Source organism: Lipophrys pholis (genome assembly GCF_963383615.2).
Source record: "Lipophrys pholis genome assembly, chromosome: 14".
Lineage (NCBI taxonomy): Eukaryota > Metazoa > Chordata > Actinopteri > Blenniiformes > Blenniidae > Lipophrys > Lipophrys pholis.
The window spans coordinates 2,889,891-2,904,583 of record NC_137633.1 but is presented as its reverse complement, the minus strand read 5'-3'; the positions used below and the strand labels follow the sequence as shown (position 1 = coordinate 2,904,583).

The 14,693-nt window shown below is 42.5% G+C and overlaps 1 protein-coding gene across 2 annotated transcripts in view; it reads left to right on the top strand.

Annotated features, from left to right (window-relative positions):
• slc8a3 (solute carrier family 8 member 3) overlaps positions 1–12,119 on the top strand; it is a 131,788-nt gene extending 119,669 nt beyond the window's left edge. Inside the window, exons 4-7 of one of the 2 annotated variants that reach the window (XM_080480482.1) lie at positions 5,710–5,834; positions 6,202–6,301; positions 9,112–9,381; positions 11,366–12,119. In XM_080480482.1, coding sequence (XP_080336608.1) covers positions 5,710–5,834; positions 6,202–6,301; positions 9,112–9,381; positions 11,366–11,742 — 872 coding nt within the window. In that variant the 3' untranslated portion in view covers positions 11,743–12,119. Of the gene's footprint in view, positions 1–5,709; positions 5,835–6,201; positions 6,302–9,108; positions 9,382–11,365 lie in introns of both variants that reach the window. The other variant, XM_080480481.1, reaches the window with a different exon arrangement.
• The last annotated feature ends 2,574 nt before the right edge of the window (positions 12,120–14,693 follow it).

Sequence of the window (14,693 nt, the reverse complement as noted above, 5' to 3'; positions counted from 1 at the left end):
TTTCTCATGGAGCTCAGGGTCCAACTGTCCTTGTTTCGACTCCAGATCTCTGACCCTGCTGCTCAATTCATTCTTTTCTTTCACCACTTTCTCATTGTCTTTTCCCAAACTGCTGACGACTGAAGTGAGCTGAGTGACTTTCTGCTGATATGCAGACTGCAGGGCAGATTTCTCTTCAGCTGCCTCCTCCAGCTTAGTGACCACCATCGTCTCCTGGTTGGTCCTGATGGTTTTTACATCGTCAGTCATTTCTTGCAGTTCCTTTAGGACTTTGCCACACTCGGCCTCCTTAAGGTTCGAGTCATGTGTGAGGGATGACACTTCAAATCCAAGGTCGCGGGTTTGGTTCTCACAGTCGTTCACGTGGTCATGGTACTTTTGTACCTGATTATTATAGGCATGCAAGAGCTCACCGATTTGCTCGGCTCTCTCTTGCAATTTCCTCTCAGAGTCTTCACTTTGTGAATGAAGATTCTTTTCCAAGGCCTGAACCACCTCCTCCTTGTCTCTCAGCTGTTGATCTTTCTCATGGAGCTCAGAGTCCAACTGTCCTTGTTTGGACTCCAGATCTCTAACCCTGCTGCTCAATTCATTCTTTTCTTTCATCACTTTCTCATTGTCTTTTCCCAAACTGCTGACGACTGAAGTGAGCTGAGTGACTTTCTGCTGATATGCAGACTGCAGGGCAGATTTCTCATCATATGCAGACCGCAGGGCAGATCTAACTTCAGCTGCCTCTTTCAGTTTAGCCACAATGATTGTCTCCAGGTTGGTCCTGATGGGTTTCACATCGTCATTCATTTTTTCCAGTTTGTTTTGGAGTTTGTCACACTCAGCCTCCTTAAGTTCCAAGTTCTCAGTGAGGGATGGCACTTCAAATCCAAGGTTGCGGGTTTGGTTCTCACAGTCGTTCACGTGGTCATGGTACTTTTCAACCTGATTTTGAGAGGCATGCAAGAGCTCACGGATTTGCTCGGCTCTCTCTTGCAATTTCCTCTCAGAGTCTTCACTTTGTGACTGAAGATTCTTTTCCAAGGCCTGAACCACCTCCTCCTTGTCTCTCAGCTGTTGGTCTTTCTCATGGAGCTTAGAGTCCAACTGTCCTTGTTTGGACTCCAGATCTCTGACCCTGCTGCTCAATTCATTCTTTTCTTTCACCACTTTCTCATTGTCTTTTCCCAAACTGCTGACGACTGAAGTGAGCTGAGTGACTTTCTGCTGATATGCAGACTGCAGGGCAGATTTCTCTTCATATGCAGACTGCAGGGCAGATCTAACTTCAGCTGCCTCTTTCAGTTTAGCCACAATGATTGTCTCCAGGTTGGTCCTGATGGGTTTCACATCGTCATTCATTTTTTCCAGTTTGTTTTGGAGTTTGTCACACTCGGCCTCCTTAAGGTTTAAGTCATGTGTGAGGGATGACACTTCAAATCCAAGGTTGCGGGTTTGGTTCTCACAGTCGTTCATGTGGTCATGGTACTTTTCAACCTGATTATTATAAGCATTCAAGAGCTCACCGATTTGCTCGGCTCTCTCTTGCAATTTCCTCTCAGAGTCTTCACTTTGTGAATGAAGATTCTTTTCCAAGGCCTGAACCACCTCCTCCTTGTCTCTCAGCTGCTGGTCTTTCTCATGGAGCTCAGAGTCCAACTGTCCTTGTTTGGACTCCAGATCTCTGACCCTGCTGCTCAATTCATTCTTTTCTTTCACCACTTTCTCATTGTCTTTTCCCAAACTGCTGACGACTGAAGTGAGCTGGCTGATTTTCTGCTCATATGCAGACTGCAGGGCAGATTTCTCTTCAGCTGTCTCCTCCAGCTTAGTGACCACCATCATCTCCTGGTTGGTCCTGATGGTTTTTACATTGTCAGTCATTTCTTGCAGTTCCTTGAGGAGTTTGTCACACTTAGCCTCCTTAAGTTCCAAGTCATGTGTGAGGGATGACACTTCAAATCCAAGGTTGCGGGTTTGGTTCTCACAGTCGTTCACGTGGTCATGGTACTTTTGTACCTGATTATTATAAGCATGCAAGAGCTCACCGATTTGCTCAGCTCTCTCTTGCAATTTCCTCTCAGAGTCTTCACTTTGTGACTGAAGATTCTTTTCCAAGGCCTGAACCACCTCCTCCTTGTCTCTCAGCTGTTGGTCTTTCTCATGGAGCTCAGAGTCCAACTGTCCTTGTTTGGACTCCAGATCTCTGACCCTGCTGCTCAATTCATTCTTTTCTTTCACCACTTTCTCATTGTCTTTTCCCAAACTGCTGACGACTGAAGTGAGCTGGCTGATTTTCTGCTCATATGCAGACTGCAGGGCAGATTTCTCTTCAGCTGTCTCCTCCAGCTTAGTGACCACCATCATCTCCTGGTTGGTCCTGATGGTTTTTACATTGTCAGTCATTTCTTGCAGTTCCTTGAGGAGTTTGTCACACTCAGCCTCCTTAAGTTCCAAGTCATGTGTGAGGGATGACACTTCAAATCCAAGGTTGCGGGTTTGGTTCTCACAGTCGTTCACGTGGTCATGGTACTTTTGTACCTGATTATTATAAGCATGCAAGAGCTCACCGATTTGCTCAGCTCTCTCTTGCAATTTCCTCTCAGAGTCTTCACTTTGTGACTGAAGATTCTTTTCCAAGGCCTGAACCACCTCCTCCTTGTCTCTCAGCTGTTGGTCTTTCTCATGGAGCTCAGAGTCCAACTGTCCTTGTTTGGACTCCAGATCTCTGACCCTGCTGCTCAATTCATTCTTTTCTTTCACCACTTTCTCATTGTCTTTTCCCAAACTGCTGACGACTGAAGTGAGCTGGCTGATTTTCTGCTCATATGCAGACTGCAGGGCAGATTTCTCTTCATATGCAGACTGCAGGGCAGATTTCTCTTCAGCTGCCTCCTCCAGCTTAGTAACCAATTCTTCCTTCTCTTTCATCAGTTTCTTATTGTCTTCTTCCCAACTGCTGACTTCTGATGTAAGGTGGCTGAGATTGTTCTTGCACTGGCAGTGCAGTGCACATCCTCTCTTCTCTCTTCTCCCTTCCGGCTGAGTGGCCTTTATACTCTCCAGGTCAGCCTGAGACCTCTCCAGAGGTCTTGCCAAATAATTTTCTTCCAGCTGTTTGTTTTTTTCTTCCACTCTCCTGAGAAGACGCCAGACTTCGGCGCATTCCTCAATCCGGTCATTGCTAAAGTTTCGGTAAAATTTCAGTTCAGTCCGCAATTTCTCCATTGTGTCAGAAGTAGATTCTCTTGTTTGCTGTGTGCTCATCATTTTGACAGTAAAATATTGCTTCAACGTTTCACTGTGAAATCGTACGTCTTGTAATTGAGACATATGTATCTGTAACCTCTCAGTTTAACATCAGTCTTTCATGTTCGATGGCATCAGTCTTTGATGTTTAGCCTTGAAAGGTTCAACATCAAAGGCTTTCATGTTCGATGGCATCAGTCTTTGATGTTTAGCCTTGAAAGGTTCAACATCAAAGGCTTTCATGTTCAAAGTGAACCTGTATGTTCTGATGTTGCCATGGTAACAGGTACCATGGCAACTGTAAACAAAGTGTGAAAACTACATTGTTTTCAGCATTTCTGCTGTTTCCATGTAAACGGACATCATTCTCAAAATGTTGCCATGGGAAACGTGTGTGTGTGTGTGTGTGTGTGTGTGTGTGTGTGTGTGTGTGTGTGTGTGTGTGTGTGTGTGTGTGTGTGTGTGTGTGTGTGTGTGTGTGTGTGTGTGTGTGTGTGTGTGTGTGTGTGTGTGTGTGTGTGTGTGTGTGGTCCTTTCACCTATCTCATCTCAACAGGGAATCTGCATTAGCTGTGACACTGAGAGAGACAGATCCCAGCTGACACGAACCTCCCGAACAAGTCATTGTGAATCGAGAACCATTTAAAAGAAAGACAAAAGTACCCCCTCATTAAAAGCGCAAGACCTGTCACTACGTTTTGATGTAATGTCACCAACATTTGAGCGTGTTAAGTGGGTAAAATTTGGGCTCAAAGCCGCGGCCAGGAGGCAGGATTTGGCGTTGGGAACTTTCACAGCTAATAAAAACAAAACCGCTCAACTAATCAAAAAGTCGTTCTGGATTATTCAAGAGGAGAGTCTCCTGTCATTTAATGGTGTTTTGAAGCCGACACGATATTCACGCTGAGTGGAGGAAGCGTTTTGCAAATCTTATTTTGAAAAGCAAATTGCAGACTTCCTGTTTGATTTAGTTCGAGGTTTGGTTTGATCTCCCTACGACATTCCTACGGGCCGTGGTGGTCATTTTGGTTTTTCTAGGTGGCGCTAGAGAGACATTTTTGCACTGTGGGGGTTCATTTTTACATTCGCTTAATTTTTTCGCCAGCCTTGAAGAGCGTGCCAAATTTGATCAACATTTGAGGGTGTTTAGTGGGGCAAATTTGGGCTCAAAGCCGCCCCCAGGAGTGCAAAAAACGAAGACGAAAGAAGAAGAAACCTTACAAATACAATCGGGTCCTTGCCTCCAGGTCCAGGCTTCGGCCTTTTGCTCGGTCCCTAAATATGCTAAACATTAAGATAGTTGTTGCTTTTGTGTTGTTGCTCCTGAATTTGTCAAATTATGAGATTTTATTATGAATTATGAGACTTATCATTATTATGACACTCTTTTCAGGTCATAATACCATGAACGTTATTTTTTCCATTTATTTTTATTTGATGTAGATAATACACCAAATGCATCTAACAATCCCTCTTTATTGCCAAATAACTCATTTACTTGGAGAATATAAGTACTCTATACTCTTTCACATATATCCTGTCAGACATTTATAGCATTAAGAGATTCTTAAACCAGAAATGGTGACATTTTGTTCAGTTTTACCTTATCAACAGATGTGATTGTACTTAAATCTTGAAATAAATACTTTACAACTTTGTATGGTTAAAACCTTCAATGATGATTTTTAAAGCAGTAGTATTGTTCAAAACAAAGCATTTTTATTAGACAGTTTAAAGTTTATTCGATAGCAGTTGAGAAAAATCTAAAATTCAGTGTAAATCTGCACATTTTTCTCAAAGACAGACAGTTCATGTGTTCACGAGCAGCTAGCTTTAGTTTCTCCCATTTTTGGAAGTTTGATTGATGCTTTGTCTTCGTTTTTCAACACTTCTTTATCATTTTCCCACTTAAATTTGTGTCACATATCCAATCAGACTTCATTCTGATGTTTGAATCATTTTTCAGCTTTACGTTGGGAGTGAGAAAAACTCAGAAACGACGCAACGTAACGTAGCTTTGTTAAATTAAAACAAAAACGATAATGAAAGTAAAAGTCCAATTTAATTGTGACGAGGAGGCGACTTTAAATAAAACATTGCCTGTGTGAGTAACAATCTTCCTTTGATGAGACTGTTTTCAGCTTTTTCATGAGAGAAACTGTATTTTATCCTCGAACACTTTATAAGCTCTGAATCATGAAATGTTGGTGATTTTGCTCATTTTCACAGATTTTTTTCATTGTTGATTTAAACGATTAGCACATAACCGGGTTAATTCTTTCTTTTTGTGACTTTAAAATGTCCTAAGACAAAGGTTACCCCCTGATGGTTGACTTTTTATACTTTCCAGTGTTTTGTTTATTTGTTTATTTGTGGTGGTTACTGGAGAGGGGCTGAAGGATTAGTTGTGATTGTGGGAATCTACATAGTTTCCTTCCTCACTGTGGCTTCTCGTTTCCTTCTGCCCAGATGTGCCGGAGAGGAAGCTGACATCAGACGAGGAGGAGGCCAGGCGCATCGCCGAGATGGGGAAGCCGGTCCTCGGCGAGCACTCCAAGCTGGAAGTCATTATTGAAGAATCCTACGAGTTTAAGGTGGGAAACAGACACTTCTGATGGTTTCACAGGAAAACCAAGATCACCGCAAACCAATCCAGCCGCTTCGTCTCACGAAAGGACATATTTTAATTTCATTGGAGGAGCCTTTTCTCCTCAGAGGCTCCTTACAAACCCACACACGTTTATTTCTGGATGATATGCTTCCTCTAACCTCCTCAACCAAAACAAATCTACCCACCATGTTTGTTTCTGCTGTGTGGTTTTTTTTCTTTCTTTTTTTTCCCCATCATCCTCATACTTCTATTAAAGTGATTCGTTCCCTCCAGGAACTGGATGCCACTGCCATCGTGTGGCGGAGCTCATGTATTTCAATTTTTGTTTGTTTTTGTTTCTTGTGTTGTAGAGCACAGTGGACAAGCTGATCAAGAAAACCAACCTGGCTCTGGTGGTGGGAACAAACTCCTGGAGAGAACAGTTCATGGAGGCCATCACTGTCAGTGCAGGTAATGTTTTCTGCTCCCGCGTCTTCTGAAATATGTGCTTCAAAAATAAGTCAAACGTCATGACGGGAGATTGTTTTGTTCACTCGTGTTAAACCAAAACTTAAAAATTAAACTGACCTTAGAATGGAGAAACATTCATTGTTCTCTAGAGTCACTCAAATGACTCTATCAAGCCACAACTGATCATAAAATTATCTACAAAAGTCATTATGGGCAGTTTTTTTTTTCCAACATTAGAAAATAAATGCATCTAAGTTTTGCCATTTCTTAAAAATTAATGGTATTCTAAAAAAAAAAAAAAGTAGGATTCAGTATGAAGAAAAGCTCCCTTTGAACCCTGTGCTCAGTATTTAAGAGATGAACCCATGTGACCCTGCAAAACTTTTATATTTCATCGTTTTAGTGTTTGACTGAGGTGAGCCTCAGCCGGGAGTTGAACCCAGGTCTCACTCCTGAGGACGTATTTGTTACTGAACCACTGTTCGTATCCAGTGGATGTGCAGCGAACTTCAGTTGGTTCCAGTTTGTTTGAGCAGATTACACGCTAAACCGGTCACAATATTACTGAGAAACAACACACACACACACACACACACACACACACACACACACATTGACACCTGTCAGGGAAGAAACACTAATTAACCTTGTGGTCACACACACAGGGAGAACATGCAAACTCCACAGAGGAAGACCCCCAATCGGACTGATCAGAGGAATTTTCCCGGAATTTTCTTGTCCCAGAAAGTGCTATTATATAGTAATTTTATAAGTGATGTAATAAATAAATAAATAAAGATAGATCCATCCATCCATCCATCCAAAATTATATTACTATTGAATTGAAAAAATTTTAAACTTCCAATAAAAATGTTCCAGTTGCAGAATCTAAAAATAATCTCTAAATGCAGAAACATAAAAGAAATATCAGTTCTATCCAGAATATATGAGAGCAGCATTATCTGATGCTAAGGAACTTATCATAAAAAGACACACGATGGAGTCCAGCTGACCTCATTTGATTTACTTTGAAAGTTTTCTTTTTTCCTTTTTGTAAACTGTCACTTCACTTTAAAAATACTGCTGCCAGTCTGCATCTTCAGAAACACGGAACTCCTCACAGACAAAAGCTCTCGAAGTTGTGGAATAATCTTCACTCCGTCACATAAACCTCATTCATCATGTGGAGCAGCAGCAGCAGCAGCAGCAGCATGCAGCATGCAGCATGCAGCATGCAGCATGCAGCAGCAGCAGCAGCAGCAGCAGCAGCAGCAGCAGCAGCAGCAGCAGCAGCAGCAGCAGCGTCACGTCTTCATCCCGCAGCCGGAGCCGCTGAGCACTGAGCGCCGTCAAGGCCTCGCTTTGTCACTCCGCTGCTGAAATATTAAATCCGCCGGTGCTTTTTTTATATTCATTTATATATATATATTTTTTTTTCATGATCCACCTGAGGCTGCAAAATGCATGCGGCTCACATGGCCTGACTCTTTGAATCATGGCGGCATCCGCCTGAAGCCGTGTTCCCTTCGACGGCCTCCACCTGAGGAGAGCCGCCACGTGCGGGTTCAGCCGTCAGGTGGTGCAGCTTCCATCCACCGGAGCTCACGGTGACTCCACACAGAGCAAACAGGCAGGGTGGAGACGGAATTTGAACTGGAGACCAAACACAACACAGTAATAACAACATAATAGACACAATAACAAAAACAAATCAATTCTATATATGTACAAGTCACCTATTTGATATGATATGATATATGATCAATGCCAGTGTGGCCGAGTGTGACGGTGCTTTTAAAAGAGGTGGTGCTATTGGCAACAATGGAAACGGGAAAGTGACTTTACCAGGAAGAAGCAGATGGAGAAAGTGTTCCTGGTTTTCTGTCTGTGGCTCAAGAGCAAAGAACACCCAATAACAAATAGATTGATATCATTTTTATTCTATTCTTTTTTATGATTAATCGATCTGTGATAACTTATGTTGGGATCTATTCATATATATATATATATATATATATATATATATATATATATATGTATGTGATAAATAGGTTTGTGCAATAGATTTGTATTGGTAGAACTTGTATTTATCTATTTATTCTAAATTTATACAGTATTTGTGTACAATTTTGTGTTTTTAATTTTTCACTATAATGTCATAATTTCATATTATTTATGTTTATATTATTATTATAATTTTTATAAAAAAAAATTATGAGGACCACAACAGAAATAAGTCTTATTTGTGACTTTTTGGTGTCATCCTCAGGTTTTTTACATGTCATCAAAATGATCAATATATATTTGTACATTTTATTTTGTATACACGTAGACATGTTATTCATTCAGCATAGATTCTGGGTAGAAAAGATGCCAGGCCTTTTTAAATAATTAAATATTGGTGAAAGCCCGTGGCGTGGCTGCGTGTCAAAGACGCCTGTAACCTCATGCTGACGTGGTCGGACGTCTCACGCTGGAAAATAAGTCGGCTTGTCGTTTTAAGTGAATGTTTTTATCTCCCTCCCCTCTCTGTCATCCCTCATCTCCTTTATGGATCTTTTATCTCGCTGCTGTTTTTCCAACTCTTCCCCACTCTCTCTCTCTCTCTCTCTCTCTCTCTCTCTCTCTCTCTCTCTCGCTCTCTGAACTTCATCTTTCCTCTTTTTGCCACTTCTCTCTCGCTTCCTTCCCGCCTCCCTCACTTAATGCACCCTCCTCTCTTCCTCCTCTCTTTATCTGTCCATCCACCCCCCCCCCCCCACCCCCCACCCCCACCCCCACCCCCGCTCGGCCTCACTTCTGACCAGGAGATGAGGACGAGGACGACACGGGGGAAGAACGGCTGCCCTCCTGCTTCGACTACGTCATGCACTTCCTCACCGTCTTCTGGAAGGTCCTGTTCGCCTGCGTCCCGCCCACTGACTACCTGAACGGCTGGGCCTGCTTCGTCGTCTCCATCATCATCATCGGCCTGCTCACGGCCGTGATCGGCGACCTGGCGTCCCACTTCGGCTGCACCATCGGCCTCAAGGACTCGGTGACCGCCGTGGTGTTCGTGGCGCTCGGCACGTCGGTCCCAGGTGAGGCAGAACGGAGTTCAGGATCTTGACTGGACCGGATCGGGAATACAGTGTGAAAATAACCTTTAAAGGTCCCACAACATTAAAAATTCACTTTCTAATGTTTTTCCATCAGTAATCTGTGTCCCTGCAGCCTGTATTAGGCTCCAGAAGCGAAGAAAATCTGTCCTCTTCCTCACTTGCTCCAACTTTTATCTAATATGTGCTCATACAAGCAAATCAGAGATTATCCCTTCATGACATCACCTGGGGAAATAGCCACTCCCCCTGGTAGTGGATACTCACTTTGACCCTCCCTCAGGTAGATGAGTTCTACCATCTAAAATCATGAGCTGGTACCATTTTTTTCCACCGGAAAACAGACATGGAGTAGGCGTGGACAGACACAGCTCATTAGCATTTAAAGGTACAGACACAGAACCAGCCTGTTCTCAAGAGGGACTCTTAAGGCCCCTGTATACTCCCTTTTGAACCCATAAGAACAAGAAGAAAATTCGGCAGTGACGTCAGCCAGCAGCAGAAAAAAAAAGCTGTTTCGGCAGGACTGTTCATACTCCGATAAGAAGCTGCCGAACTCGCAGGCCACGCCCCCTCACAGCAGGCCACGCCCCCTCGCAGCAGGCACAAGTCTGTGAAGCGGCGTTTAAACTTTTCAACTGCACAGTTTATTTCTGGCCTCCAGTGCTTTCAGAAATACATTTCTCTGAACTTTTTCAGTTATAAAAAAGTTTTTGTCCGAGCGCGATGTTAGTCCAGTTTTAACTCCAGGAGCTGACAGCTGCTCGTGATGCGTTCAGGTGCATCACGTCAGCCTACACTCCGACATTTTAACGAGCTGCGGCGCTCGTACAGTAGCGCTGCTACAAGCTAAATATGATTAAAATATTATCGATAGTCATGAGCGAACTAGAACACGCATGCGCAGCACACGGCAGTGCAGAAGTTTCGGAAGTGCGGCTCCCACATAGTTCGGCCAGGGCGGTTGGCACAGCCCAAACTAATTTGTTCGGCCAGAAGGAGCTGGCCGAAGGAAATGACGTCATTTTGTTCGACAGGACCCCGCACTGCCGAACCTTCGTCTTGTTCTTATGGAGTATGAAGAGGCCTTTAGACTGGCTGAAGTTCTGGACCAAGGCTGGATTTGGGGGAAATACACTTACAGTAAAATGTTGTTGGATCTCTGATAACTAAACTGTATGATATGGGACCTTTAAATTTAAAACTTTCTTTTTTGTGGTGACAGTATAGGTGATCCCAACATAAACACAATTTTAATGAGACTTTCTGGTTTAAAATATAGTGAAGTGTGCAAAAAAAAAAAAAAAGAAAAGATAAAAAAAACTTCTATAGTTGTTGCATTATGGGTGTTTTTACAAACTCACCCTGACAGCACGAGGCTAATGCTAGTTTTCATGACAGCGTCACCGACATTTCAGCGCAGGTCTCAGCGTCTTAAGAAACGTAATCAAAAACAAAATTGTGGTTTCTTTAAAATGTTTACTATTTGCTTGGTGGTTTGGAGGACGGATTAGTTTCGGTTGGGATGATGATGACGATGATGATGATGATGATCACCTGCCAAAGAATCAATGAAATTATGGATTTATATGCAAACTGGAACATTTTTCCAAATTACACTAATAACAAATTGTTAATTTTTTTTTTTGGGGGGGGGTGCTTGTAATTTAATTTTTTTAAATTTATAAATGTAAAATTTCTCAAATTTGTAAAAATTTTTAGTTTAGAAATTTAAATATATATTTTTTAATTTAAAAATATTTTTCTGTTCTAGTTTATTTCTTCTGATGTTATTTGATTATTTTGGTGTCAACTCTTTGTTTTATGTATGATTTTGCCATGACGTGGTAAGAAAGTATGTGGCTCATAAATCCAGTTGAATTTCAATCTCTTTCTCAAAGTTACCCGCCATCACCAGTAACTAAAAAGTACTTTATCATAATAAAATGGCTTCCTCTCTCCACAGACACCTTTGCCAGTAAGGTGGCAGCGGTCCAGGACACCTACGCCGACGCCTCCATCGGGAACGTGACGGGCAGCAACGCCGTCAACGTCTTCCTGGGGATCGGCATGGCCTGGTCGGTGGCGGCCATCTACTGGCGCACGAAAGGGAAGCCGTTCGTGGTGGAGGCCGGCTCGCTGGCCTTCTCCGTCACCCTCTTCACCATCTTTGCCTTCCTGGCCGTGTCGGTGCTGCTGTACCGGCGCCGGGCCCACATCGGGGGGGAACTGGGCGGGCCCCGGGGACACAGACTGGCCACGTCAGCCTTCTTTTTCGGCCTCTGGTTCCTTTACATCCTCTTCTCCAGTCTGGAGTCCTACTGTCATATAGAGGGCTTCTAACGGGAGGCGGCAAACTCCGCCTGTGGACTTGAGTCGGTCGACGGAAAAGGACGGGAGAGGAGTAAACCCCGGGGTTTTACCAAGACGCCTCCCTCTCCCTCTCCCTCTCTCTCTCTCTCTCCTTCTCTCTCTCCCCCTCAACCCCTCCTGTAAGGACGCTCGGAGGTGTGTGTCCTCAGGCCCGACGTGTTTACAGCCGGGGTTGAGTCGCCGCCGACTCCAGGAGACGCCGAGACGTCGTCCTCATTCCGCTGGAAGAGACCGCAGTCTCATATCCGGGGGAGAGAGGGAGCTGAGTCAATCAGAGGTCTATATTTTTCTCAACCACTGACGAGAACAACTTTTTTTTAAGAAAAAAAAAAAAGTATTTTGGGGATAAAAACACAAAAAAGAAATGAAACAAAAAAAAAAGGAAAGAAACACACGCACACACGCACACACACACACACACACACACACACACACACACACACACACACACACACACACACACACACACACACACACAGAGGAATCAAAGAACTATTTTCTGATCTATCGTTGAGGAATATTAAATGCTTATATGGAAAATGGGAATATGTTACAGAGGGACAGCAGGGATGGATTCATAGAATTTATTTTTGTTTGCATAGTTTCCTGGAGGAGGAGGAGGGGGAGGAGGGGGAGGAGGGGGAGGGGGAGGCGACGACACAGTGACAGTCGATGCAGGCGGACGAACCTCCACCAGGTGGACTCGGTCAAACTGCCCTGGACATTACTTCCGTACTCTTAAACGTAATCTATATATAATATATTTCCATATTTTCTGTATATTTTGAATATTTGTTTAAATGTGGTCACCTTCTGCTGGGATTGCTGTGAGTTAAAGGGGGGAGGTGGGGTGGGGGGGGTGAATCTATATCCTGGAACGATGTCTTCACATTTATAACAGTCATGTATTTTGCCTCGGAAACAAACAAAAAAAAAAAAAAAATATGACATTGTATTTTATTTATCGGTCTCACTCAGAGTTTTCACCTTTTCAATCAGAAATTTAAAACAAAACAAAAAAAGGACACACACACACACAAAAAAAAAAAAAAATGAAACCAGGGGAAGTAGTGTTCCTGCAGAGATAAATCCAGAGGTATTTTTTCTACTCTTCCTTCCAGGCACTTTGCTGTGTAGTTCTGAAACTTCCTCTTGTACGTGTGCAAGAGCCCGAGGAGTCGTGGTGGAGGAGGGAGGGAAGGGGGGAGGGAAGGAGGGAGGGAGGGAGGAAGAGGAGCTCAGCTGGAAAACATACAGCAGGTAAAATACGTATTGAACCATTTCTCTCAGGAGGCGTCTCGCATCACCAAACAAAGTATGAAATAAATCTCACTCAGCGTGTTCAGTACTTTCTCCCTGCGTCATTTCACATTGTTGCGCATCATTTTTTTTTTTGGACCGCAAACGGTTTGATTTCTTCGCATGCGAGGGTTTACACGGGTCGTTCCCAACGTCTGGTGAAAGTTTCATAACGAGAAAACCATTCACTGAGAGAAAAGGAGACTTGTTTTACCCGCTGTGTTTTATTCCCAAAACGATGAGTAGGCATTTTCTCAAAGCTGCATTCATAGACATGTTTTATCTTTCGTGTTGACCAGGATGCAGATCTGAAACAGAAAGTGTTAATGGACTTCTTTTCCTGGTATTTATCATTTCTTACACTCTTTATATCACTCGTTTACCTTTTTATCTTCAACCCCAAACACCCCACCTTTAATTCATTAAAGAGAACAAGTTGATAAATGCAGCTTTAAGAATCCTCATATAATTAATATTGTGTTTTATTAGTAGTATTTTCATTGTGTTCACATATTTATTGGAACATCTTTTGGGTTTTTTGTTTTTCCAGATTTGATTGACGTCTTCAGCAGTCAATCAAAGTCCCACCAGGGTGCAACTTACAAATAGAGAATTTAATATGAAATTATATAAAAAGATTATTTGGTACAGATCGAGAAAAACATATTTGTAACTTCTATGGGGCCTTTAAATGTCATATAAAGTGTGTGTGTGTGTGTGTGTGTGTGTGTGTGTGTGTGTGTGTGTGTGTGTGTGTGTGTGTGTGTGTGTGTGTGTGTGTGTGTGTGTGTGTGTGTGTGTGTGTGTGTGTGTGTGTAAAACACACGACTGGTGCTTTGTTTCTAAAATGAGGGAGAAAAAAAAAGGTTTCTGATCTTAAAAACACAGAAAAAGTGTTTATTTTTCCTAATTGATGAGCATAAAGTGTTTGTTGTAATCAGTCACATCCTGGATTATTTTCAAAAATCCCCCCCTGAGATTACCAAAGATATGGAACAACATGTCTTTTAAACCGATTAAGTTTTAACCCTTTGTGGGGGAATTGTTAAATTACAGATTTGAAATAGGATTTTTCATATTTAAAAAAAGAAAAGCCATTTTAGGCCAATTATATTTATGAATATAAAAAATGGCCAAACACAGTAAAGTTAGTTGTTGGTTTCTTGCTGGAATTTTTCATATATTTATTTTTAACCATTAAGGCATTTTGCAAAAGTATTTTCCTCTTTTTTTTTTCTCCAGATTTTAAAGTAATTAAGAGACACTTAAGTCAAAGCAAATGTGAAGATTTCAGGACATTACCAATCATAAAGAGTTTTTAAAAAAGCAAAAAAAAAAACTAAAGAGAAAATAAACGAATATATAATATGACAGACAACCGCAGTTACACTATATGTCCACAAGGGGGGTGTAAAAACTCCAGTCAACTGTGGTTGCCCCTCTTTCCACTTCTTGGCCCTCTTCCTCCTCTTCTTTCTGCTCTTCCACGTCTTCCTCTTCCTTCTCCTCTTCCTCTTCCTCATGATCTTCCTTCTCCTCTTCCTCCTCAGTGTTCTTCCTCTGAGCAGTGATGTTGTAAATGTGTAAACACACACACACACACACACACACACACACACACA